The sequence below is a fragment of the Aspergillus clavatus genome, genomic scaffold, assembly GCF_000002715.2.
Source record: "Aspergillus clavatus NRRL 1 1099423829804 genomic scaffold, whole genome shotgun sequence".
NCBI classification, from domain to species: domain Eukaryota; kingdom Fungi; phylum Ascomycota; class Eurotiomycetes; order Eurotiales; family Aspergillaceae; genus Aspergillus; species Aspergillus clavatus.
The window spans coordinates 407,741-433,801 of NW_001517095.1; the positions used below are offsets into that span (position 1 = coordinate 407,741).

General features: G+C 52.6%; 9 protein-coding genes across 9 annotated transcripts, besides 1 other annotated feature; 6 read left to right on the forward strand and 3 right to left on the reverse strand.

The window, feature by feature from the left end:
* Nucleotides 1-26: 26 nt before the first annotated feature.
* On the reverse strand, nucleotides 27-1,940 carry ACLA_096550 (RBR-type E3 ubiquitin transferase; the record flags this gene model as incomplete). The annotated part of the gene is made up of 1 exon (XM_001270147.1): nucleotides 27-1,940. One exon carries the CDS (start codon nucleotides 1,938-1,940, stop codon nucleotides 27-29), a length of 1,914 nt encoding a protein of 637 aa, XP_001270148.1.
* An 855-nt stretch (nucleotides 1,941-2,795) lies between these two features.
* Nucleotides 2,796-2,817: a microsatellite.
* A 546-nt stretch (nucleotides 2,818-3,363) lies between these two features.
* On the forward strand, nucleotides 3,364-4,197 carry ACLA_096560 (phosphatase PAP2 family protein; the record flags this gene model as incomplete). The annotated part of the gene is made up of 3 exons (XM_001270148.1): nucleotides 3,364-3,411; nucleotides 3,489-3,678; nucleotides 3,740-4,197. The coding sequence occupies 3 exons, from the start codon at nucleotides 3,364-3,366 to the stop codon at nucleotides 4,195-4,197; spliced, it is 696 nt and encodes a 231-aa protein (XP_001270149.1).
* A 664-nt stretch (nucleotides 4,198-4,861) lies between these two features.
* ACLA_096570 (FAR11/STRIP family protein) lies at nucleotides 4,862-8,275 on the forward strand (the record flags this gene model as incomplete). The annotated part of the gene is made up of 5 exons (XM_001270149.1): nucleotides 4,862-6,811; nucleotides 6,862-6,974; nucleotides 7,006-7,208; nucleotides 7,260-7,389; nucleotides 7,441-8,275. 5 exons carry the CDS (start codon nucleotides 4,862-4,864, stop codon nucleotides 8,273-8,275), a joined length of 3,231 nt encoding a protein of 1,076 aa, XP_001270150.1.
* Nucleotides 8,276-8,603: 328 nt separating this feature from the next.
* Nucleotides 8,604-9,703, forward strand: ACLA_096580 (66S preribosome component MAK16; the record flags this gene model as incomplete). Its single annotated transcript, XM_001270150.1, has 2 exons — nucleotides 8,604-8,665; nucleotides 8,794-9,703. The coding sequence occupies 2 exons, from the start codon at nucleotides 8,604-8,606 to the stop codon at nucleotides 9,701-9,703; spliced, it is 972 nt and encodes a 323-aa protein (XP_001270151.1).
* Nucleotides 9,704-10,293: 590 nt separating this feature from the next.
* ACLA_096590 (uncharacterized protein) lies at nucleotides 10,294-11,034 on the forward strand (the record flags this gene model as incomplete). The annotated part of the gene is made up of 1 exon (XM_001270151.1): nucleotides 10,294-11,034. The coding sequence occupies one exon, from the start codon at nucleotides 10,294-10,296 to the stop codon at nucleotides 11,032-11,034; it is 741 nt and encodes a 246-aa protein (XP_001270152.1).
* Nucleotides 11,035-12,650: 1,616 nt separating this feature from the next.
* On the forward strand, nucleotides 12,651-14,368 carry ACLA_096600 (putative MFS sugar transporter; the record flags this gene model as incomplete). The annotated part of the gene is made up of 2 exons (XM_001270152.1): nucleotides 12,651-13,206; nucleotides 13,275-14,368. The coding sequence occupies 2 exons, from the start codon at nucleotides 12,651-12,653 to the stop codon at nucleotides 14,366-14,368; spliced, it is 1,650 nt and encodes a 549-aa protein (XP_001270153.1).
* Nucleotides 14,369-14,983: 615 nt separating this feature from the next.
* Nucleotides 14,984-18,859, reverse strand: ACLA_096610 (aminophospholipid-translocating P4-type ATPase NEO1; the record flags this gene model as incomplete). The annotated part of the gene is made up of 2 exons (XM_001270153.1): nucleotides 14,984-16,953; nucleotides 17,005-18,859. 2 exons carry the CDS (start codon nucleotides 18,857-18,859, stop codon nucleotides 14,984-14,986), a joined length of 3,825 nt encoding a protein of 1,274 aa, XP_001270154.1.
* A 47-nt stretch (nucleotides 18,860-18,906) lies between these two features.
* ACLA_096620 (uncharacterized protein) lies at nucleotides 18,907-19,151 on the reverse strand (the record flags this gene model as incomplete). The annotated part of the gene is made up of 2 exons (XM_001270154.1): nucleotides 18,907-19,059; nucleotides 19,113-19,151. 2 exons carry the CDS (start codon nucleotides 19,149-19,151, stop codon nucleotides 18,907-18,909), a joined length of 192 nt encoding a protein of 63 aa, XP_001270155.1.
* Nucleotides 19,152-19,987: 836 nt separating this feature from the next.
* On the forward strand, nucleotides 19,988-25,669 carry sec16 (COPII coat assembly protein SEC16; the record flags this gene model as incomplete). Its single annotated transcript, XM_001270155.1, has 2 exons — nucleotides 19,988-25,034; nucleotides 25,089-25,669. The coding sequence occupies 2 exons, from the start codon at nucleotides 19,988-19,990 to the stop codon at nucleotides 25,667-25,669; spliced, it is 5,628 nt and encodes a 1,875-aa protein (XP_001270156.1).
* Nucleotides 25,670-26,061: the final 392 nt, after the last annotated feature.

Below are 26,061 nucleotides of genomic sequence, written 5' to 3' on the forward strand. Positions count from 1 at the left end.
GTGTATATCGTGGCAATAGTTGAGTTTTAAAAATCATCATCCAGTTCATCGCTGTCCCATTCGTCTTCACGGTCGTTTTGGACCAAGTCCAGGAATCGTTGGAGAGCTGGTCGGTGGACTCGCCCTGCTCGAGGCGGTTGGGCTATAGCTTGTGCATCGGGCCGGGGCGGGGGTCGATCGGCTACGGGGCGTGCTCGCACCTCGGCCATCGCTCGAGCTTGCGCTTGTCGTTCCGCGGCGGCGGCCCTGCCTGCCGCATCTAGGCCATTGGCATCATTTCCAGGCTCACGATGACCAGCACCGCCCGCTGCCTGATTGACTCGTGGCGGTACTGGAGCCGGCGGCGGTGGTCGCCTTCGGCGTCTCACTTCATTATCGCCGTCGTCGAAGCCCAGGATAGGGCCATCTTCGTCGTCACTTGGATCCTCAAACACTAATAATTCGTTGGGGACCTGATGGAGAACTTCGGCTCCTTCGGGGTTGAGGCCGTCGCCACCCTCCAGATCCCACAACCGGTTGTAACATTGGCTGTTGGTATCGTTAAAATGTCGATAAGGATCGTCTTCGCACAGCCAGCTCGAACAGAGATAGCAAAAGTGGGTGTTGCACTTGAAACATATCATATGGTTGCAGCCCATGCGTTTTTGGCAAGGGGCATTGCATGTTGGGCAAGGCGAGGTATAAAGCCGAAGATATTCCTCCGTCGCTTTTTCTTCGGCTGATAGCTCAGCTGTTCGGCGAGGGAAGCACCATACTAATTCCCCATGCCACCCCTTTTTGCACACACAGCAGAAGGCATAGTTGCAATCCTCGCAGATGGCAACGCGATCCGCCATGGGAGGCAGTTGAGTTTCATCTCCCTCGGGATCGAACACAACCTCGTCTTCATCATCATCAGACGAGTCATCAATTGCCAGAGGGTCAATGGGTTTCGGATGCTTCTTGGATCGAGCAGCGCCCTGGCACCATTGCCGGGGGCAGTAAATAGTTGATTTATCGGACTCGAGTTTCTTTTTCCGTTTCAGAAGAACATAGCGCTGTACGGTTTCCTGCTCCAGTGGAATCTGGAGTAGCTCACTGGGGTTGAGGGTCCGGTCATGCTTCTTCCGCTTTTTCCCGCCGCTGTTAGGACCGGGGGCATCGTCTTTCCCTTTGGCACAATTGGGGGCCAGACATTTGACACTGTCCACATCGCCCTCCGTGATACAACTGTTGTAGAAATTCTGCAGACAGGGCACGCAAAAGACATGCCCGCACGACAGCAGGCGGTGGCAAACGGATCCCTTCTTTGGCTCAAGACAAACCCCGCATTCGAAGGTCTCTTGCTCGAATTTCTCCCGCTCAGCCTTGTTGTTGAAATCCAACAGAGCGATCTTGAGGTCGCGGGGAAGCTGCACTTCATGGTCAGCAATGTCGCTAATCCCGAATGCTGAATCCGCTAGTTGTTGAAGGTGATCAATGTAGGTAAACACGACCTGATCCTTCCCGCATTCTTCCCAAAGACGTTTGCCATCTTCCACTAGCCGTGAGTTGATCGAGGACGGAAGCCATGGTGGGTTGGTATCAAGTTTGAACCTTGGTGGATTTTGGGAGGGATAGCCCTCCGGGAGATCGATCTCCAGACTGAGTGGTGGGAGGTGTGAGAGGGTATGAACATCGCGGTCAAGATCCACGGCCGATGTGTCGAGTCCGGTTTTCGCCGCAAAGCCGAGTCCGACTTCACTAGCATCTAGGGATGTAGGAGGGGTCAGGACGGTTGGAAACCCGCTGTCTATTTGTTGTTGGAAGCACACAGGTAGAGGTATCGAAGGCTTGACGGGGATATCTAAAGAGGCTCTGAAGGGAAAAGCAGGGTCGACCTTGATCTCTGGGAAGATAGCAGCGATGGATGAAAGCTCGACGGAGCGTTCATCTTCCGAGTAGAAATCGGACTCGGTCATTGCGAAGAGGGCCCTGAAGCGAGCGGATCGACGGAAGAGTCACGGTGTATGAATGCACGAGAGGTAAAGGAAAAAAAAAAAAAGAGTATCGTGATAAGAAGATATATCAAGTGGCGAGGCGGAGATTGGATGGGGTGGTTCCAAACAAGACCATAGTATATACCAAGAATTGGGAATCTCGTGCCGTCTATAATCTTCCCCACAAGAGATCTCAATTGTGGTGGATTCTTAAGAAAGGATGAAGTTGGTGGCAAGCGACGGGAGGGGCGACGGGTATAGTAACTATCGGGAAAGAAAAAAAAGAGACAAACGAGAAGCCTATCCATCCATGTGGGATAATCACGGATTAGTCAAATGGCTAGAGGAAAGACCAATAACGAAAGGGGAGCGACTTACGGTATACTGTGTATGTTATAGGAATAAGGTCACCAGGCTCATGGAGGTAACGACACCCTCAAACCAGAAGAATTCAAGGTGACCAAAACGCGATTAGTGGCGGCCTGTGTTGTCAACGGCGATGACGATAACCACGACAACAATGCAGATGATGAAGGTGTAGTAGTAGAAGTATAGGAAGAAGGAGAAGAAGAAGAGTAAGAGTACGAGAATAAAAATTCTGGATGAGAGGAACGCGGGGGAAAGTGCATCATGATAAAGAGAGAGATAAGAAAGCCGACACGAGTAGCGGGAAAAGGAGGCTGATATCAAGCAAGTGTAGGTCGACAGGAGGACGATGGAGGAACTCCAGGGAAGAAAGAAAAGAAGAGAAGAGAAGAAGCAGGAAGATGAGATATTTAGTAGTAGCAGTCGCAGTGACTCAGAAGTAATCAAAACGAGCTGAAAAAATGGGGCATCAAAAAAAAAAAAAAAAAAAAAAGGAACTGTTGCTGCCCATTGTTATTTGTTGCTGCCACTGCATCCTGTCTCTCTGTTCTTACACTAAGCCAGCGGCATTGATTATCTATACGTTTCTGTCTACTTGACCAGGTCATTCCGATTGATAATCTGTCCTGCTATTATTACTCTGTAGACACAGTGCTCTGATTCTTGTTGTTGTTGATATTCGTACTGGGTATGTTATAAGGCATCCCCTCCCCCTCATTTCCAGTGCTGTTTGAGGCTTCGATAAAAGCGGATGGGATAAGCATTCTTAAAGCGGCAATCCCGCGTCCTGGCGTTGTAACTCTCGATCTGGATGGGAATCATATCGGAATAGTGACCTTCCCTGCAGTCGCTCCCTCGGTGGAAATGTGCTCCAGGGTTGAGTGTCAATAGTTTTTTTGGGGTCATCTTGACACTTCATCATGCTGTTCTTCTCGAATTCTATTTGATCCTCTATCTATCTGTATAAAGAACGAATCTACGATCCCTTGCTCATCCAAACTTCACAACAACAGATCCCCCGAATCTTCACCAAGCCAAGATGGAAGAAACTCCGCTAGTTTCGTTATCATTAACCCACGTACATTATGTAGGTCATGTCATCTCTCATTCATACTAGAGCGGAGACCGAATCAAGAAACTGACCATGTACACCATGATGACCAGAACCCCGAGGATCCCCTTTCCTTCCTATCGGCCTGGCTTGCTCTGGTCCCACAAGCACTATGCGTCGCCTACGTGACTCTAATCTGGGCCTCGAGGGAAGTGGAGGTGGGCTTGATGTTTGCCGGTCAACTGGGCTGTGAGGCACTGAATTTCGTTCTCAAGCGGATCATCAAAGAGGAACGACCGAAGCGTATGCGAGGACCTTAGCAGTCATGATTCCTGATCGATGCTAACCAATGGGTCGACCTCAGAGATGTTCGGCAAGGGTTATGGTATGCCATCATCTCATGCCCAATTCGTCGCATTCTTCGCCGTCTATCTGAGCCTATTTCTCCTCGTTCGGCACGTTCCGAATCCCGATTCCACATCCTACTTTCTCATGCGGGTCGTCCTGGCCATCGGCCTGTGCCTCGGAGCCAGTGCGGTGGCCGTGAGCCGCATTTACCTGAACTATCATACTCCCCGACAAGTGCTGGCAGGATGTGCTGCTGGAGTCTTTTGCGCAGTATCTTGGTACCTCGTGACGGGGGTTTTACGGGCGAATGGATACATTGAGTGGGCCTTGGACTTGGGGGTATCCCGTCTAGCCCGACTTCGGGACTTGGTGGTGAGTCAAGATCTCACAGAAGCCGGATGGCAGCAGTGGGAAGCGCAGCGAAAGTTAAAGCGGCCGGGTCACAGTAAGCGTCGGCCACCCAAGTCGGATTAGCGGCTGGCGTGCCTCAACTTTTGGTATCTCTTTGAAGCATTCTCCGATCAGACAGGTGGAGATTTTTTTCGTTCGCTGGTCCATTTTGTGATACCCGTTTCTGGCGTTCCCAAGCACATGATATGCTCATAATACATGTATACTCCAGTCTTCTAGCTGACCGCCATCAAGAAGACCACCGTGTAGTCTTCTCTACGCTTGTTCTATCATGCTATGACCTACATCCCGGTAGTTTGACATTCAAAATAGGCCCCCAGGGCCCAGCGAACTGGGTTTATCAATTTGATTTCATCATGAAAGGCACCGTATTCTGATTCAACTGACAATATGTCGGCGTAGTGCTTCTTGCATAGTTGAGAACATTGTCACGTGATCCCCATCGTGGCTCGTCCACCGCCAGAGATACTTTTGACATCTCCCATGTATTATTGTTGCAAATGTGTTAGAGTTGCCGTACAGGATGAATCTTTCTTACTGATAACAATGTCAAGACGAACTCTTTTCTTTTACGATTCTTAGATTTTATGCCCATCATTTTCCTTTCTCTTTCGTTGTATTGGTCGTGCTTTGAAGATACCCTTGTTTTTTGCTCTCTTAGTGACATTTCCTACTATCGATTCTCTTCCCGTGACTCACTGGGAACCCAACAAATAAATTTCCAAGAATGGATGAAGCTGGAACACCTGAAAGGTCCGCGATGGAGGAACATCACATCGTCAAGGCTGATGAAGTCGACCAAACTGGAACCGACATCACCACCCTGTCGGATGAACAGCTGATGGAGGAGGTTGCGGAAGGACTGCGTCAAGATCAGGCCTCCAACGCGGCTGCTCCTCTCCAGAATGGGCTGCAAGAGCACAAGCCCAAATCCTCCAGGCGCCCAGAATTGCGTCGAGATGGATCAGCGCCCCCGCCGCCTTTACAGCCTCCGCCTCCAGCACCGGGGCAGCAGAGCTCAGAAAGACCGCCAGACTCGTTGAGTCTGGCGCAGTTGAGACAGCTCGTGCAGGAGATGCCGAAAGTGGATCAGCCTGCCTATGCATTTGAGTATGCTGACTCGCAACCGCTTGTCGAGGAGATTGAAGAATGGTTCCAGTACAGCGAGTTTGACCGGGTCATGCTCAGTGGCATGAAATCGGCATTCGAGCAGAAGTGGGCTGCTTTTTGTGAGGACCAGCCTGCCGTATCCGTGCGACTATCGTGGATTGATGCCTCTTATGACTTACGGAAATCGTTCATGGCCCAGATGATCGATGCTTTGCAGGAAACCGAGCTCCCTGTTCGCAATGAAGCCTTAGAAATCATATGCTATACTGTGACTGGCGAATGGGGTAGCACTGCTGGGCGGGCAGTTCCTGAGTATCCCGAGACCCTATCTCCGCAGGCTGTCACAGATACTCCCAAGTCCAGATCGCTCCAGATCACCTGGATGGAGAGGAACGTCAACCTTGTTAATGAATGTTCAGGGCTTGAGCCATTGCTACAATGTCTCTGCAATGCTTTGGGGAAGCCACGGGCCGCACCGGGCTCCGACTCGGATGGTCCGGTGTCGAACCTCGATATTGCCGCTTCTGAGCACGAGGCCAATCTGGTATTGACGACCTTGTATGTAGTCGTAGAGATCGGCCGACGTCAAGAGAAGCATGATTCCCGGAATACATCTGTGCGCGACACACTTATGGGCTTGAAGCCAAGTTTACCTGTGTTCCTTGTCGAGGTCATCGCCCGGTTGCGGTGGGATGATTCCGCCAACATTCCGCTGACCAGGATTATTCTCTTACTTTGGAAGTCACTGCTTCTCTTTTTCGGAGGCACCGAGAGCTTAAAGAAGGCGAAAGAAGAGTTGGAGCCTCGGATGGAGGCGCGAGAGAATTCCTCGAACCGAAGAACACCATTTTTGACTGCATCGCCTCTCGATTATCATCTGTTTCGACAAGAAATTACATCGAAATACCCTGCTTATAACCCGCCCCCTCTCGCGGTACCTCTGGAACTGGAGAGCAATTCGATCCTTCCCCCTCTGCCTCAACATTCGAACCGGGTGAACTCATCCAATGGCCTCTTTTCGGGCGTTGGTCCCTCCATGGCTAGCGGAAACGGCTCGATCCTTCACCAGTCTGTTCACATTGCGACTCCGGCTCCGTCTCCTCCTCCATCACCCATAGGGCCAGGGGGGAAAGCTGGGAAGAAGCAGAACTATCAGACGAATCAAAATTTTCCCTTTATGTACCCGCCTCTGGATGATTCCAGCAATGATATTGGCGGGAAGGGCACGACTGAACGACAGGATACGCTTGTAGGAAAGAAGTGGGAAGGCAGTGATGTGCCGGCATCGGTCATTGAGGCCGGGAAGCTCTTTTCTACGCATGTGAAAATGACCCGAGCAATGCGGCAGCTCTGGGAAGAGCGAGAGCGCTTCATGAAGTATGACCGTGGATGGTATCTGGATGATGGTGCGCCTGATGAGGAGGAAGATTTATCCTATGAGATTGCTCAGGATCTGGAGGATCTCAAATTATCAGGCGCCCGAAAACGGAGCCAGGACTGTGCTCCACACAAAGAGACCGATAATGAGGATATCCAGCGCCGGCTAGATGCCGTCGAATCTTTCTATGTATGTTCACTCTAGTCGGTGAGGAACATGGCATGCTAACGCTTTAATAGTCCCAGGTTCTGGTGCATCTACAGTCGGTCACTATCGTCTTCTTAAAGATCGTCTTGACCAATGTCAGTGCTATGGTTAATCAAGCAAATGGACAGAATGGACACGCTATGGGGTACGCACAATAACACTGAACCAAGCCAAAGCAGAAGCAATAAAAACATTAACATCGTTTCTAGTGATGGTTACGGTGCTCCCAATGGATTTGCAGCTGGTCATAATGGCTTCCCAGAGAGCTTTAACGTCGACGCTGCGATTGACGAGTTGGATAATCTTCGATTGCGGGAGATCACCGGGAAAGCGATATCTGGATCACTTTTGCTCATGTTGAAATGGTTCAAAAGATCCCGTAAGCCTAGAGCCTGCGCCTTTGGAAAACGATTTGTTAACAAGGTTTTAGATATACTCAAGTTTGAGTATATGACTCAGTTGTTGCTCGATTCCAATTATTTGCCTTTGATCTTGAAGATGTTTGCGCATCAAGATATCGACCAGGCAATAGCGCAGAAGAATGACCGCGAGGAGCTTGGGTAGGTTCTTCGCAGACAATCCCTTTATCGACTCGGCTAACCTTGAAAAAGGTTCTTCCATTTCTGTCACCTTAACTCAGACCATCCCCCAGACTCGGCAGAGAATTCCGAGGAGGAGTCGTCAGCTAGCGAAGACGAGGCTGTACCTCCGCCCATTCTCCGCCAGCGCCCTGACGCGAACGTCGGTACCTCCTCGGTGCGGGGACCTTCACCCCAAGAAGCCCTTCCAGAATTTGTAGAAGGCCAAGCTCGCCCTGAAGTTGACGAACTGGGGTATCCCATCGCATCGCAGCCGAAAGAACCGATTACCGAATTCTCATTCCGCAACTTCTTCTCCGCCATCAATTACCTGCATATCATGCAGAAGATCACGCGGGACAAGGCCCACAGATGCTTGCTCCTGGTCCAGTACAAATCTAGCACGATTCTCCGAAAGGGACTCAAGATCCCCGATCCCCACCTGCGATTCTACACGTTGAAGCTATTCAAGTCCCAGGTCCCCTACTGCGGCCGCAAGTGGCGGCAGAGCAACATGCGCGTGATTACCGCGATCTATCTCTACTGCCGTCCGGAGCTACGGGACGACTGGCTCGCAGGGTCGGACATTGACGCAGAAGTCGAAGAGGCACTACCGCTGGAACAAGCCCTCCGAGGTCTGACCCACTGGTGGCATCTACGGAGATACAAGGACGTGATGGGTGGTGAGGAACGCGCATCTTTGATGGAGGAGGAACGGGACTTCTTTGTTCGAGAGCTGGAGGCGATGGGCTGGGGGTTCGTGGGCGAGGAGCTTCTGAATGAGGAGGCGGAAATGGCTGCTGCTAATGGCGCGATGATGAACGGGACGGAGTGGGACGGAGCTCCATTGCAGATGGAAGGATGGTAGATGTACATGCCGAGGTGGAGTACATGATTGATTGCAATACTTATACCCTTGTAGTCTGTATCTCGACGATAATTTGATTGAAACTAAAGTACTCCGTACTAAACCACAATAACTGTTTGCTGTTCGCTGGATACAAGAGTCGATAACGATAAGGGGCTATCGATAAGCAAGCGTCCACGTGACTGGTCGCTGCCGCAACTTTTTTTTTCTTTCTCTTGCGGAGGAAAATCAACTTCGAGTTGCTCCAGCCGCAGCGAAACCCATTCTTCCACTCAACGCGCAGGGTTGTGGTGTATCCGGTACATTTACCGGGTAACGATTGATCAACATGTCCTCCGATGAGATTGTCTGGCAGGTTATCAACCAGCAGTTCTGCTCTTACAAGCTCAAGTAAGTGATTTCCTCGATTGTCTTCGAAAACAAATCGAGCAGTGAAAAAAAGCAAGAAGAAAAGAAGCAAAAGCAAGAGAATAGAACGGTTTTTTTTTTTATTCTTTTCACTAACCAGCAACAATCAGGACAACCAAAGGCCAAAACTTCTGCCGAAACGAATACAATGTCAGCGGCCTCTGCAACCGGCAGTCCTGCCCGCTGGCCAACTCGCGGTACGCCACGGTGCGGTCTGATCCCGAAACGGGCGCGATGTACCTGTACATGAAGACGATCGAGCGCGCCCACATGCCCAGCAAGCTCTGGGAGCGGATCCGGTTATCGTCGAACTACGCCAAGGCGCTGGAGCAGCTGGACGAGCGGCTGATCTACTGGCCCAAGTTCCTCATTCACAAGTGCAAGCAGCGGCTCACACGGCTGACGCAGGTGGCGATCCGGATGCGCAAGATCGCCAAGGAGGAGGAGCGGCTGGGCGAGCGGATTGTGCCGAAGCTGGCGCCGAAGATCCGGCGGAGGGAGGAGACGAGGGAGCGCAAGGCGGAGTCGGCGGCGAAGGTGGAGAGGGCTATTGAGCGTGAGCTTATTGAGCGGTTGCGCAGCGGTGCGTATGGTGACCGGCCGCTCAATGTCGAGGAGGGGATCTGGAAGAAGGTGCTGCGTGGCTTGGAGCGCACGGGTGAGGGTGAGCGGGATGAGGACCTCGATGATGGCGAGGAGATTGAGGATGAGGAGGAGGAGGGCGTTGGCGAAGTCGAATATGTTAGTGATCTCGAGGAGGATGAGGATCTCGAGGACATTGAGGACTGGTTGGGTGGCGACTCGGCCGACTCGAGCGATGACTACGATGACGATGAGGAGGAAGACAGTGATGATGAGGATTCCAGCGCTCATTCCAGCGGGGAGGAGGATGTCAAGAAGCCCAAGCCTGGAGCCAAGAGAAAGCGTGCTGCACCACCAGCCAAGCCCCGGAAGAAGGGCCCTCGGGTCGAGATCGAGTACGAGACCGAAGGCGTGGGCAAGGAGAGCGTCTTTGCCTAGATGTCAGTGGGATAGCTCGGACACTGGAGGATATAGAAAAAGAAAAGTATTCTGTTATAGCTTCTTTACGTGCACGGCGTTATGTGGTCTCTTTTACAACTTTCTGCGATCGGGCTTGTCATACCCAGTCATTGCATCTAGTTATGCGGCAATTGTCAGTTTGATTGGAGCTTTACAATTTCATTTGTTTATACGGACATCAATGAATTAATCTGTTGGTCTTTCAATTGTTCAGTTACTCCTCTGTATGTTCTCCTCCCAATGAAGGCTCACGTGCCGCGGTGACTGAGTCCAAGCGTGAAACGCGGAGATAGACTGAACTGGTGACAATCACTCAACCATAGGTCACTCTGGCAGTGAGTCTGGATTCAAGATTGACTGCTCCATGATTGACTCCTCCCAGAACCTCTTGATCCTGATTTCTTCTTTCGTCCCAATCAATATTGACTGCTGCGTCCGCACAGTCCACTCACCCACCCAATCCGCTCCGCAACGGCCGTGACCCCACCACCTTTGCCGTTTGGTACTTGGACTTTGGGTCTTTTCCTACCTTCCTACACATACCTAATTTCGTCAAGCTCGCTTACAAGATGGCCTCCTACTTCTCATCGATCACTTCCTCCTCTGCCATCTCCAATCTTGGCACGCGCCTGAACTCCCTCCGCCGCGCCATCACCTCCGGCGACGAAGCCGACGACCCGGACAACGAAGACTGCTCTCACATCTCCAATGTGCTACGCGCCTACTACGCCGAAAAGGGCCGTCCCTACCCCGCATGGCTGCCGCCCGATCCTAAAGCCCCGAGCCCCGCCCCGTCACGCACCATCGCGACCACCCAGATCCAACCCGGCACCTACGGCCAAGGCCCTGCCATGGCAACCTCGGCACAGGGCCGCGGCGGCGGCCTCAGCGATCTCTGGGGCGACTCGGGAGCAGCACAGCCGCCCGCACCACAAACCGCCAGTCTGCGACGCGGACGCCTGACACCGGGGAGCGCGGGCGCTCCGCTGTCGATGGTGCACAGCGCACCCGGCGGCTCGATGGCCACGCCGCCGTCGGCATCGCCTACACCTCCGATGGGACAGCCGTCCGGGGCGCGGCCGCTACCTAGCCAGCGTGCGGGATCGTACCAGTCTATGTCGGGCCAGGTGTCGTTGGAGCGGGCTGCGTCAGCGCAGGAGAGGCTTCGGGCGCGTTTGCATGGAGGACGGTCGCCGAGTCCTGCTCAGAGTACGCCGGGTAGTAGTCGGCCGGGGTCGCCGTACTATGCGGGTGCGCCGGATCCGATTGCGCGGAAACCAGTTGGTGGGATGCCTCCGGGAAGGAGATAGGGAGGGTGCTTGCGTGGGTATTGCTGGTTGGAGATGCTGAGAATGGTGGTGTCGGTAATAGTAATTAGGGTGAACGGACGACAGCCATTGCTGGGTGGTGACTGTCATTGATTACAATACAAGCAAATGCGGGCGCCGTTGGCCCTTGTGTATCTACTTTCTCCTTTAGTTGCTATGCATATTTATCTAGCGATTTCAGCATCTGTTAGGCGAGTGCTTTGGCCTCGTAGGGTGTAGCGTAGGAGAGGTCAAGTGAGAACACATGACCAATGCTCATGCTCGCAATCTTCTCCAGGTTGTCCCCAACTTTCCCCAACAATAATTCCTGGATTGTCTCACCCCACGGTTGATTGAGCACTAGCAGACTAGCAGTCGCTGAAAAGTGAAATTGCTCGTCGCAAGACAGGAACACCAAGCCTTTTAGCACCGAATCTTGAACCCAACTAGAACGAATGAAAACCTCGCGTGTGGTGCTAACCTACCAAGATACCAAGTTGCCACCAACTGGCTTCAGTTTTCACTATTTCTGTCTCGGGTTGTGTTCAATCAGCAGTGCTAGTGTTAAATCGGGAGCTGACCGGAGCATCGAATCCGGCAATTGAGCAACACCCGAAGCCGATTCTCGCAGACGGGATTTATCACCAAATGCCTCATCGTCGTGGAGGGTGCAGTTGCAAGCCACACATGACACAGCCCATCCCGATTGGAGCGAAATCGACCGAAGTGCCGCCGAGGGTTCGGATTGTCGTTATGTGTCCTGCGACAGGCTGCACGGTGAGAAGAGCTGCATCGCCTGGCCCCGTCCGTCCTGACTGGCTGCGGAGAGAGACTTGGTCTCCATCGTGGGGTGTCTGGGGTTGCATTGCGTGACTTTTCACTCCTGAGCTAGGAAATTGCGGGAGAATTGGAGGATTGAAGCAGCGATGGGCTTCTTTCGGGACTTGTTCGCCGTTTCTCAGGCTTCGTGCGTGGAGTATTGCTGGGGTATATGGATGAGATCGAGGGTCGTTTCTCGAAGTCCAGCTTTGAGCATGAGCGATGAAAAGGATCAGGCCATAGTCAAACACATCGACAAGGATGATCCCGGACTCGTGTACTCCGTGCTGCACGGCGTATTCCCCCATCGTGTGGTTGCTGGTCATGATCATCATTCTTTAAGTTTCGACCATTCCTCCCCCACCATCACCGAGTGCTACGGCCTGGCCAGCTGACGAGTGCTGGGCCCCGGTCTAGAGTCGATTCTCTAGTCCCCCCACGGGCCCTCAGACTATGATCCTTCTTGGTTCTTTCCCTTGTCTTTCGCTCGTTCTTTGCTCCACTTCCCCGTGAAAACTCTCTCCCGCGCTCGTACGTAGTAGTCCGTTTACCCCGGGATGCCGTGCTTGTATAAATACCTCCCGGGTTTGTCCCATTCTTCGTAATGATCGTCCTCTTTCAAAGCAATTTATCTTCCTATCTCTCTAGATTGGAAGCAAGAGCCCTCGGGAGTGACAATTCCTTTTTCCTGTGCTTCCTACTTGAACTTCTGAGCAGGGTACCCTTGATAAACGCCTGAAACACCCCCCAGTAGTTGGGCTCCTGTCTATCACACCTTCATACAACACCTCTTGCCCATCATGACTGCCAAAGATGCTGAGGTTCCTCATGAGGATCATAAAGAGGTCGCTGTCGAGATGGACGATATTCGAAACGACCCCAAAGCCGAGGCCCTCAACGAGGCTGCCATGGACGCCGAGCTTGAGCAGCTCGAACAAGAGCTCCAGGGTGTGAAGAAGTCTCGCTTCGAGCTCGGCTTTTCCAATCCTGCGCTCTTTACCTACGTCCTCGTGGCTTTTGCCTCGCTGGGTGGCCTGCTTTCTGGTCTCGACCAGTCGCTGATTAGTGGTGCCAACCTCACCATGCCGGAGGCACTCCATCTGTCGGCTTCGCAAGCCAGTCTGGTCAATGCCGGCATGTCCCTCGGTGCCGTGGGGGGTGCTCTGATCCTTGGTCCTTCCAACGAGTATCTCGGTCGACGTATGGCCATCATTGTCTCCTGCGTCCTCTACACAATTGGTGCGGGATTGATGGCCGGCGCGATCAGTTTTGGTATGATGTTCGCTGGCCGCTTCGTCCTCGGTATGGGAGTCGGTCTCGAGGGAGGTACTGTCCCTGTCTATGTTGCTGAATCTGGTATGTAGCGCTTGTCTCCTCGGCTCGCCATGGTTGGTAAAGTTCTCTCACTGACCTATCTTGTGTAGTCCCCAGTAGGATTCGCGGTAACCTGGTCTCGCTCTACCAGTTGAACATCGCGCTGGGTGAAGTTCTAGGCTACGCGGTGGGCGCCATGTTCTTTGGGGTGCATGGTGACTGGCGCTTCATCCTTGGTTCCTCACTCGTCTTTTCGACTCTCCTCTTTGTCGGTATGATCTTCATGCCCGAGAGTCCCCGCTACCTGATGCACAAGAGCCGGCCAGTGGAGGCCTACGGTGTCTGGAAGCGCATCCGCGGCTTCGGCACCTACGAGTCCAAAGCCGAGTTCCTGGGCATGCGCCATGCCGTCGCGGCTGAGAACGAAGAGCAGCATAATACCAAGAAATGGGCCTGGCTGGACTTCTTCACCGACAGCCGGGCGCGCCGCGCCATGATCTACGCCAACGTCATGGTTTTCCTGGGCCAGTTCACCGGCGTCAACGCCGTCATGACCTACATGGGTGTGCTGATGACCAAAATCGGCTTCGACAGCCGCACCGCCGTCTACATGTCGCTCGTCGGCGGCGGCTCCCTCCTCCTCGGCACCATCCCCGCTGTCCTGTACATGGAGAAATTCGGCCGCCGCTACTGGGCCAACGTCATGCTCCCCGGCTTCTTCCTCGGCCTCGTCCTCGTCGGCGCCGGCTACACCGTCGACTACACCGCCCACCCCGCCACCGCGGAGGGCCTCTACCTCACCGGCATCATCCTCTACATGGGCTTCTTCGGCTCCTACGCCTGCCTCACCTGGGTCATCCCCGCCGAGGTCTTCCCCACCTACCTGCGCAGCTACGGCATGACCACCGCCGACGCAAACCTCTTCCTGTGCTCCTTCATCGTCACCTACAACTTCACCCGCATGATGAACTCCATGACCCGCATCGGCCTCACCCTCGGCTTCTACGGCGGCATCGCCGTCCTCGGCTGGTTCTACCAGGTCCTCTTCATGCCCGAGACCAAGAACAAGTCCCTCGAGGAAATCGACGAGCTCTTCTCCAAGCCCACCTCCGTCATCGTCCGGCAGAACGTGAAGAGTACCGTTGAGATCATGCGTGATCTCGGCCACTTCCGCTTCAGGAAGGTTTTTACTCCTAGTGCATAGACGTTTTGTGCTGTCGTGCATCTTTTCTTTGGTTGTATTGCGGTTCATTTGGATCCTGAGATGTACTTGTATGACGCATGTGGTCCCCTTTTGATGATGTTGATGAGATATGTACCTACGAACTGTACAATATTTATCTCTTAGAGTAAATTCCAAATTATTCAAGAGAGAACAATGGTTTCGATGTGAGGTCGTTCTACGCGAGGGTCTCACCATCTTGTCGCTATATATATATTTCCGTCCACCCCTGCAAAGGTCCACCCCTCGACCAACTGGAGATGAACCGATGACTGAGAATTCTTCTAAACATACATTATGGTTCTTCAAGCGAGTAGCCAACGTTCCAAGGATATTAGTCATGTTGACAGCGATGACTGAGTGTCATGAAATTATGCATTGTGTTAGGATCAAAAGAGATTCCTCATGCAGGTCTATATACCAACGACATAGGAGACAAATGGAGATATAAGGCTAGAAAAGAACTACTCATAACGGTGGTACAGAAACATACATATCATGTGAAGCTGGGAAAGTCCGCCCCAACTCCATTTATCCACGAGTCAATGGTAGTGGTACGCAAAATGCAAGAAATTAACGGCGACGACAAGAACATGGTCAACCCCGAACTTTCCGGTAGCTGGGGGGTTTCCAGGACTGCTGGATGAGCTTCCCTGCCCATACAGGAATGACGGAGACGGCGCAGACAGCGATTACACGCCAGACCCAGTCAACAGTAATCACATACTCGAGGTCGAAGTAGTCACCGAGGAACGGAACACTGGCAGCATAGACGAGAGCGGTGCCAATCAGGCAGAATATCATTAATGGGTGCCAGGTGGTGATGGCAATGGCAACCATAAGCAACTCATTGATGATAAGCGCAGTGAATGAGACGCTAATCAGTCGCGGTCCTGATATGGTATGCAATAAGATCTGCGAGAGTCCCTGGATTACGGCGCCTTGGTAAACGGAGACCAGCACCCAAATGAAGAACGAACGGTAGCTGAGACTGCGACCGGACTTGAGCTCCTTGTATAGCTCGGGGTAAAGGTTGGCCAGGTGCTCATCAACGTCGCGGTCGAAAACAAGTGAAAAGACAGGAGCGTTGGTGTATACCGTCGCGTAGCCGACCATCAGCCAGTTAATGAAGAGACCTTTGGGGTCAAAGTGGCTCGCGATACTGTACATGGTTTGACAGGCGCTGATGATGAGGCCGCGGTGCATGATGAATTGGGCCAGTTTGGCAGACCGTTTGTATGAATTGCGGCCGTGCCAGACAAGGAGCTTCGTGAGGTGATGAAATTGTGTGATGCTAAAGTCGGCCGCTAAAGAGGCTTGACGTCCTTCTTTTCCAACAATACCAATTCCAACGTCAGCTGCCTGGATCATCGAGACATCATTGCCACCATCGCCGATGCAGCAAACCCGTTTTTTCGTATACTGGCGGATCAGGTCTGCAACCTCGGCTTTTTGGGTAGGTGAACACCGACAAGCGATGACCGCAGGCAGCAGAACGGCAACCGAGATAAACGAAGAGCGGAATTGACCAAGCATCAGCGACAAGGACTCGCCATCGATGAGCAGACAGCAATCGGTTTTGTTGCGCAGAAAGTCCAATGCCTCTTGAGCGGCTGCGCGGTCCTTCACTTTGGAGACTGTATGGATATACTGGCCACGAGCAACCAGTTTGGCGGAAATCGCAACGCAACGCGCCGTCTCCACCTTGTCCCCAGTCAACATCCAAATCTTCACACCAGCGTTGCGAAGCAGTTCCAGGGAAGGCTTAACATCTCTCTGCAGGCGATCCTCAACACCAGTGACGCCGAGAAGCTCCAAGTCACGCTCCAGATGCTCGCTCACAACCTTGGCCATTCCGACGTCACGCCCCTGAAGAGCAAGCGCGGCTTGTTTGTATTTCGTAGAAAATGCCTGGAATTGTTGCGAGGATAGTCGTTTTCTACCGATAACAAGGGTCCGCAGTCCCTCTCGGGCCATGTTGGCAGTCTCCTCGTCAAGCCAGTCGTTCGCCGCAACAATGGCCGACATTACGGTGTCGGCACCTTTCTGATAGAACCAAATCTCACCGTCATCGCTCGTGGACTCCAAGATGGTGTTATCCGTTTCGAATTGTACGATAATCCCCATTCGCTTGCTCTCTGATGTAAAGGGGAAAATGTCAAGAATGCGGACACGAACGACCACATGGCTCGTATCTGTTGCCTCGAGGACTATGGTTTGCCGATCGCGGTATGACAATTTCAAACCGACGTCTTCAGTGTATTTGACAATTGCAATCTCATCGGGCGAAGACGCCTGATAACTCGTGACAGTTACCCCGTCTTCTTCATCCATTGTGGGTGTGACGTTGTGGCACAGAGCCAGTGCCAGAATGATGTCTCGGACACGCGACCCAATTTCCCTTCTGGTTCGGGGTGCAGCCCCAAATCCTGCCTGGGCTCCAAACACCGCAGAAGGGGTGGTCAAGGTGTTGCCAGCAAAGCCTTGTCGGACGAAAGACGCGACCTCCTCCATTGCATCGTTCGCATACGAAACGGTTCCGACATGGATCTTCTTCAGTTCCATCTCTGCTATAATTAGCTACAAAGCTCGTCCATTTGAATGGTTAGAATGCCTACCGTTCTGAGTGAGAGTACCTGTCTTATCAGAAAGCAGGTACTCGATTCGACCCAGGTCTTCAGGTATTGTACTTGTTCTGACAACAGTACCCGGAATATCAGTGTCTCGCTGAATGAACCTGCTGTATACTGATTTTGCCATGTCTAGGTTGACCCGTAGACTCATGGGAATGATCGTCGAGAAAAGGATGAGGTATATCATGATTGCAATGTACCACTTCTTATCATTTGTCGGCTGGAAGCCCTCCAATGCGACCAATATCACCGACAGCGTCAGGGTCAAGGCGCACAATATCTTGGTAAGGTTGTTGATTTCATATTCCAGGAGGCCAACTTTTGAACGAGAGGGTGATGTTGAGAGAGCCGCTCGGGTTTGCGAGCCAGTGTAAATAATGACAGCATACGTAGCCGTATTCGAAGCCAGGACTGTGTTTGCCCATGCCGTGTTGTCAATCGTCAATGGAGCGGAATTAGCTTGCTGACTTTCGTTGCTAGCTTCCCCGCCAGGTTGTGCTTTGTCAACGTGAGGGTCGTAGAAGCCGGACCGTGAACCCAGTTCAATGGTACCAACAAACTCGTTTACCCGTTTGTCCGGGGCGCTCGCAGTAACCTTAAGTCGAGTGAAATCATTGAGTCTGAGAGACTGCGATAACACTGAGGGTAAGCGCAATTTCCAGTCGGTTTCACCGTCCAGCTGATCAGTGCGAATAAATGTATCGCTACCGGAAGAGAGGTGATCTTCATTAGCCGTTGTGCTCGAACTGGGCTCAGTATCAACGGGAGCCGGTACATCTCCGGAGGCTTGATGCATGGGGTCTGCTGGTGATTCAGCCAGTGAGCTTGCGCGAGCGATCACGGGATCGTTTGAAATGCTTTTGAGGATAACCACGTCTGCCGGCAAACGCTGATTCTTGCGAACTTTGAGAACATCGCCGACTTTCAGATCCCTAGATTTCTTCGTAATCTCGAATACATCGCTGGCCTCCGAATTGTCAATAGAAGTCGCAGTGTATGCCTTTCTACCCATAGGACTATCGAAGGATACAACCGTAAACTCCTCAGAATTGGCTTCCGCATCCCTTCTTCGACGACCGATATCATCCAGAGCTTCTTTTCCAAGCGATATTGCGACGACGAAAGCGAGGGGCGCGATGTAAGAAGACATGTACCCTATTCGGAGCACGGGGATGATCTGTGAGAGAGCCACCAAGAGGAAATATATGTTGAAGAAAAAAGAGAACTCATTGTAGAGGGTTCGGGGTAGGAAGGACCATGGGGTGTACTTGGCATTCGATACAACATTCGGCGGGTACTTGGCCCTTTGTGTCTGCGCAACGAACACTTCGCGCGGGGGTTTATTTGCATTATCGTCATTATCGCTCCGACGAGACCAGCTCGAGAGCCTTGAAAAAACACTCGCCGCCTTGAAACCAAAGAATCGCGCTGAACCAACCCTTTGTCGAATTGCCGGGTCGCCGACCAACGAGCGGGCCGAACTTCGTCGACGATTGGCAAGGAGCGGTGCGTCGTCCTCAGTGTAATTGTGTGAGCTGGCGTGCGATCTCCGGAGTGTCTCTTCGTCCCGATCTTCCAGCAAGCCGTGCGTATCCTCTCCTGACGCTCTGTTACTGTGCTTCCACCGACTCCCACCGCCAATACGCAGGTTCCTCAGAGCAATCCCGGAGCCATAGCTTATCTTCCGCGTCGCTTCATCTCTTGGGATGTGAGGAGCTTGATGAAAGGTGGCTGTGGTTGGATCTAGTTCCTCCAAATCGAGATCGTCATCGGACCCGGAGTCAACGCTCGCGCCATCGTGAGGCTGGAGATAGTCGGATGATGAAGGCATGGCAGGCATAACGTAGAGATATATTTGATCAATCGTGCCGTCAAATGTGGCAAATTTCAAGCTTTGCCTGACGGTGTCACTTGAAACCACGTCACGGCGAGTGGCATTTCAGATCCCTCCTCGGGATCATTGTTATTGTGCTTGAGGGCCTGATAAGAGTCGATGTTTTCAGCCCAGGACAACGGACCACTGGAGAATCTCGGACCAAACTATATTAGTTCAAGAGTGATCGTTCCAAATGCGCACCTTGAATAGGTCGGACTGTCGTAGCAGTGAAGCCGAATGTTCCCTCAGTCAACATTATGGAAGCCTAGTAGGTACAGTCGGACACATTATTGATTGCAGGCGGAGGAAGGGCCAATCACATGATTCGCGCGGGCCTTAGGCTCTGCTTCTAGCTATGCAGATGTGGCGCATTGTTCAGGTATGGGATAATGGATAATGGGTTGTGGAACAGCGATGTCATAGGCTGGGGAAGCTCTGAAGTATCACCATTGAAGTCAGTATCATACCTATCTACCCCGTACTCGAAGATCGAACGGTATGATTGAGCTTTTCATAGTACAGTACAGAGAGTGCGATGATCCAGCGCGTCATCCTTATCCTTATCCTTATCGGGCAGTAATCATCATCAGTCCATTGTCAGCAGTGCAATGTATACGGAGTAGTCAGCACTAAAAGAAATATGTACATAAACCGGTCTGACGCACGTGATCCCCTTACTGCTAAGGTGTCTTTTCCGCCCGGACTAACATACGCCCGGCTCCGCCATGACAGGGCGTGTTCCCAAGCAAATGGAGACGGGAGAGTATCATATCATTATTGAATGTCGAGCACAGCAGCAGTTGGACGCTGAGATACTGACTGACATACATCCCATCCCATCCCCAACCCGCATATCTGTACGCAGCCATGAATTCGCCATCTGACCTTGTCTTGTGATTCGTTTCGCAAAGCCTGTTTTTCTTTTTCTTTTTATACCTACTTTAATGTTCCCTGATTTTCTACTTTTCTGTTTCGTTGACCTTCGCCTTGGCCCTCAGGGTCCTGAGTCTAAGAAAACGTGTCAGCTTCGCCAACTGTGGGCTGCTGCTGCTGCTGCTCCCTTATTGGGGTGAGCTCTGATCTTTAATCAATATGACACAGGTTGAAGGGTTGTCAACCTGGAATCCAGCGTTTAGACCTGAGGACAACGAAAGTATAATTACGAACAATTTGGCCCAGTTGGTGCTGGACCCTGAAAGCCGACCGGCCGAAGTTTCTCCTGTTGACGTCCACACATCGCCCTTTGGCGACGATGCTGATGTTGAGAACGAAACTCATGTGCTGGAATCACCTTTACCCTCCGAACCACAAGACGCTCCTGCCCCCGTTGCGACTGACTCGGATCCATCACAGAATGCTGATCCGATAACTGAATTGAAGGATGTGCTTGAACAACCCAGACATATTGATGGAAACGATTCGTCGATACACCCCGATGACACTCAAGTTGCAGAAAATGTTGCGGAATATGTGTCCACCCAGCCCGAAGATGATAAGGAGCAAGCAAATGGGCTTCATCTAGGGAATACCGTCGCGGAAGGCATGTCTGCCGAGCATGACAAGGATGAGCACACAAGTGGGCTTCACCTGGGAAACTCCGTCGCAGAAGCTTCACACTTCTCAGCGCCAGAAGAGTTCTCTGGCGTCGAAACGAGCGGAAATGGTCTTCATTTTAGGGCTGTAAAGGGCGATACTTCATGGATAGATGGCGATGAGGTTGAAGAAGACAAGGATGCGATGCCGCATGGAGAGATAAGCAATGACCGACCCGGTTTCTGGGGTAATCTAGGTAATGATGGACGCGACAACGAGGATGATTTTTTCGATCAGCTCAAGACACAGACGAAGCCGATTTACGTGCCACCAGAAACAGAATCTCGTTTTGAGGAGGGGGTCCCGCTACTGGACAACAGTCCTCAAACTCCTGTCGAGCAGGCTCAAAGGGGAGATAATCAACTCGATAATGTTTTCGCCGGCGACGAGGATGATGAGGGTGATTTCTTCAACGAAATTCAAAAGTCCACTCCTGAAGAAGGACCTTTCCATATCACGCGCAAGAGCACCACTCAGGTGCTGAGCACTCTCGACACCACCCCAGACTCTCCCTTCAGCGAAACATCGCCGACAGCGCAGGATTTCAATCAGATTTTGGCTGACACAAGCGCCCAAAACGAGACCAAAGAGCCATCTGATGCGGATCTTGCCGCAAGGTGGCAGGCTGAACTATCGGATGACGCGGAGGAGACAATGCCGCCTGAAGATGATCTGGCTGCACGGTGGCAAGCTGAACTGGATGACGATGATGATGACTTGCTTTTAGATGAGGCCTCAACCGCGAACAACGATCAAGAGGCCGCCCAGCTCAACCAGGATCACAATGCGGGATTTGCTGCAAGCCTCCAGAGCCCGTTTGGCACTCCTGAGAACCCTGCCAGGCCCAAAGCTCAGCCGATCTCTTACACGCCGCACCAACCCTCCACATCGGACCTGCTCCAAGGAATTCCGGCTCAAGCGCCTGTGCCTCAGCCTCATAATGCCCCCACGTCAAATTATTTTACAGCACAGGCCCCGCCGAATCCCGTTACAACGAGAGCGGAGAGTTTTGCAGAGCGTTCAAAGGAAGGATATAAGTCTCCTTATGATCTGCCGGAAGATCTCGCACGGCCTCGTCGCCCTGTCGTCAGTAAGCAAGTCATCCCGCAACCTGGTAATCTACCGCCGCCACCTCCACGCAGCAGCAGTATACCTGCACCCTCTCCACAGCCATCAAAAGCCCCTGCCGGAGTGCTTGGGACCTCGCCAAAACAACCTGTCGCTGCTGTTACCCCAAAGAACTTCTATGAGGAACTTCCATTACCGCCTCCTCGGCCCAAATCGAGGCCTGCTAGCTCAGGAAGGTATACGCCAAATCCTACTTCAGCGCCCCCACCAGCGCCTCTATCAGTGCCGCAGTCAATACCTGCCCCGGCAAATCCGTACGCTAGCATCCCGCTTGCACCGAAATCCGCTGGCGACCTTCAGTCTCCACCCGAGCTGCATCAGCCTGAGAAATTAGACCCATATTCAAGTCTATTGGCGCCCGCCGCTCTAGGTGCACCAGTTGTGCCTGGTGCTCAATCGCGATATTCTCCCAAGCCCCCTGGCTTACAGGCTGGCACTAAGCCTTTGCCATCTCCCAGATACTCACCAGCTCCGCCTGCATCTACTGTTGTTGCCGGAGCTCCTCCTCCCCGCAATCGTTATGCCTCACAACCGTCCAGCATCTCTGGTCCAGGCGCTGTTCTCCCGTTCCAACCGCGCACATCGAGCCCTTTGGCTCATCACGAGAAGATTTCATATCACCCCCCCGGTGTTTCGGAAGAACGGCGCCGATCAGAGCCCGCAGCCGGCCTTCCCCCGCCCAGTCACGCGCAGCCCTTCCAACCGCCGGTCATTCCAGAAAGCCAGGGTCCTGTCGATGCGGGCATCCATGAGAATGTGCAACCGAGTGTGACCCAACCAAACTCGCCCCCAAGAAATCCATATGCCCCTTCAGCTTATGTAAATGAGTTTGCGAAGCGTGTGGCCCCCGTACAGAATGATCTACCGTCCATTGGAACTCAGAACGTCGCGTATGCCCCTCCCGTTGGAGAATCGCCGTTCGTTCCTCCTCGCCGATCCCAAACTCAGTCACCTAGTCAACAGTTGCTGAGTCCCCGATTGTCTCTTCCCCCGATTGATCCTCTGCAACGGCCTGCTTCTGTGCATGGTGCCACCTCTCCTACAAAGACGGTCAATCCTTATGCTCCGGCCCAAGTCTCTCTCCACAATCGTGCTCTGTCCCAATCGCTTGATTTTATTCCCCCTACAGATGGACAGCAGCTTGATCCCCTTGAACGGTGGAAAGGGGCGCCGATTGTCAAATTTGGTTTCGGTGGCATTGTTACATCTTGCTTTCCCAAACATATTCCTCGGTATTCTGCTGGTCAAGCTGCACCGATGATCAAGTCCTGTCCTGGTGAAATTAAAATTTGTCCTCTGAACGACAGGCTGCCGCCTGCGGAAAGCATTGTGCAATATCCAGGACCACTGAAGAATAAGTCGAAGAAGAAGGATCTGCTCGCTTGGCTGTCGAGCAAAATTGCCGCTTTTGAGAATGAGGGTGATCCGAGTTTCGACCCCACCCAGCCTGATATAACCAAGCGTCACGAGGAAAAAATTCTTTTGTGGAAGATTGTCAGATTTCTGGTTGAACACGATGGTGCGCTGGAGGGCTCGGCTGAAGCCCAAAAGTCTTTGCGGAGTGTGATGTTTCCCCATCTCCAGCAATCCACAACTGATCAGGTGCCGGGCGACAGCTTTATACCTGCTGCGACACCTCAGGCGATAGATGCGTCTGCCCGGTCAGATGCCGCAGACTCCCATTCGATAGAATCACTCCGTGATAGTCTTGTGCTAGGAGAACGAGAAAAAGCAGTATGGGCAGCAGTGGACAATCGCCTGTGGGGCCATGCCATGATCATTGCCTCGACGATGGATCGATCCGTTTGGAAGCAGGTCGTCCAAGAATTCGTGAGGCGCGAAGTCAGATCAACGACTAGCCGCACTGAATCCTTGGCAGCGTTCTATGAGATTCTTGCTGGGAACGTCGAGGAAAGTATTGATGAGTTGGTCCCTCCTTCCGCCAGGGCTGGTCTGCAAATGATTAGCAAAGTCGACGGACAGGGGCCTGCCAAGAACACCCTCGATGGCCTTGAGAGCTGGAGGGAGACCCTTGGTCTGGTGCTAAGCAACCGCAGCCCCGATGACCAACGGGCGTTATTGGCTCTCGGTCAATTACTATTGTCTTATGGCCGTACGGAGGCTGCTCATATCTGTTTCATTGTTTCTCGTGCGGCAGTATTCGGCGGCATTGATGATCCTCAAGCAAATATCGTCCTTTTGGGAGTCGATCATCATCGGCTAGCTTCCTCTGCTCCTTTGCACAATGATGATTCAATTCTCCTCACCGAAGCATATGAATATGCGACCTCTGTACTCGCGGGCTCCCCCATGAACACGCTACCCTATCTGCTGGCATTTAAATTAATCCATGCGTGGTCCCTTGCAGACCAGGGACGCAAGTCGGAAGCTCAACAATACTGTGATGCGATTGCAGCGGCTCTGAAGGCGGCAACGAAGCCCTCTGGGTACCACAACCCGCACCTGTTCTACGGTGTTGATGAGTTATCAGCACGCCTTCGGCAGACCGCCAGCGACGCTGGGTCATCTTGGATTACGAGGCCGAGTATGGAGAAAGTGTCTGGTTCAATGTGGGCAAAGTTCAATAGCTTTGTGGCCGGCGAGGAAAGCGATGCGGCGTCCACAGGGTCTGGAAAGGCCGAAGAGATTGGACCATTTGCCAAGGTCTCGGGAACTCCCACTGTCAGCCGCTCGCCGTCAGTCTCTGATATATATGGGTCTTATCCCATGGGTGGGGCGCAGTCAGCACCTAATACTGGTGCTTCTCGCTATCACCCAGTGAACCAGTATGCGCTGAGTTCCTCACCCGAGCAACTCCGCGGTAGATCGTCGCTCGACTCCCAGAGATCTTCCTCCTATGGATTCCCCCCGCCACAGCGACGGGGATCTCAGGAGCCTTCCACCCCCGTGGAAATGAATATTTACCAAGGAATGCCAACTTATGGTTCTCCATCAGCTGCTGGTTACCAATCGACGCCTCCTCAGACCTCTTACATGCCTCTGGCACCTGTGGAGGAAGACTCTGCCGCCTACTCACCACCGGACCCGCAACCTGCGCCTTCACAAACACTCGACAACGTATCGCCTTACCAGCCTGCTCACTATGCACCAGAGTCGTTTGGTCAGCCATTTGAAACAAATGATGCATCGGCAACGTCTCAGTTCGAGCAGGGTGGCTACATGCCTCCATCAAGCGGTGGCGGCTACGAGCCTCCTTTTGTTGAAGTAAACCCGGCGTCTGCATCAGATGATGTGGAAGATGAATCCAATGAAGGAGCTAAGCCGAAGAAGAAGTCATTTATGGACGAGGATGACGATGACGACATGGCCGCACGCGCAGCCGCCATTCAAAAGGCAGAGAGGGCGCGAAGAGACCGCGAGGCAGATGAGGCCTTCCGCAAAGCGGCCGAAGCTGATGGTAAGCTCTTGCTCTCTCATAAATCCGTTCTCGCTGAACTAACCAAATTCGCAGCTCAAAAACCTCCGCCCACAACTGCGAAGAAAGGATGGTTTACTGGATGGTTTGGCGGCAAGAAAGAAGAAAACAACAGCGGCGGCGGTCCCATCCGTGCTAAGCTTGGCGAGGAGAATTCCTTCTATTATGACAAAGAACTGAAGAAATGGGTCAATAAAAAGGATCCTGGTAGCAGCACTCCGGCTCGGGGTACACCGCCGCCACCAAGGGGTTCCGCTCCTCCTAGCAGAACGGCGAGCGGCACTGGCGGACCACCACCGCCTGCTGTAGGGACACCTCCACTTGCAGCACTTGGTGCTGGAAGCCGACCGTCCTCGTCCGCCGGTGTTCCTCCGCGATTGACCAGCAGCCCCGCTCCGTCTGCGCTCGGAGCGCCGCCTCCTATCCCGCGATCTGTATCAACAAGCGCTACTTTGCCGACGCCTCCAGATGGCTCAGCTGGAGCCCCACCTCGACCAGCAACGTCGCTCAGCTACGCCAGTTCGATTGATGACCTCCTTGGCGCACCGCAAGCCCGTAAGGGTCCTGCGGCCAGGGGGAAGAAGAAGGGCAGATATGTCGACGTGATGGCCAAGTAAGCCATCTTTATGCATCTTCGGTGGTAAATATCATCTTCATGAGTGGACAAAGCCCGCTCCTCTCTTCTCTTCTTGCTTTTTCACTTCTTCTTGCACAATGTGAAACGCATATACACTCGGTCCGGTGGGGACCTCATTGCTGGGTTTATTCCAAAAGACTTGCTTCTTTGGTTTGGCCCACGGCTCGCGGCTGACTTTTCTTTCTTACACATTTGCATATATATTTGCGCACTGTTGCGCTGGATAACCTCATGTGGGAATCGAGGATGATCATTCTTGGGCTGTAAACTCGGTTGAGCTCTCGCGATCCACGAAGGGCAGTCTTTTGACCCCCTCGTGGCAGAGTGACTTATGTTGTGTATGATAAACGATTTTAATTTGTTCACTAATTG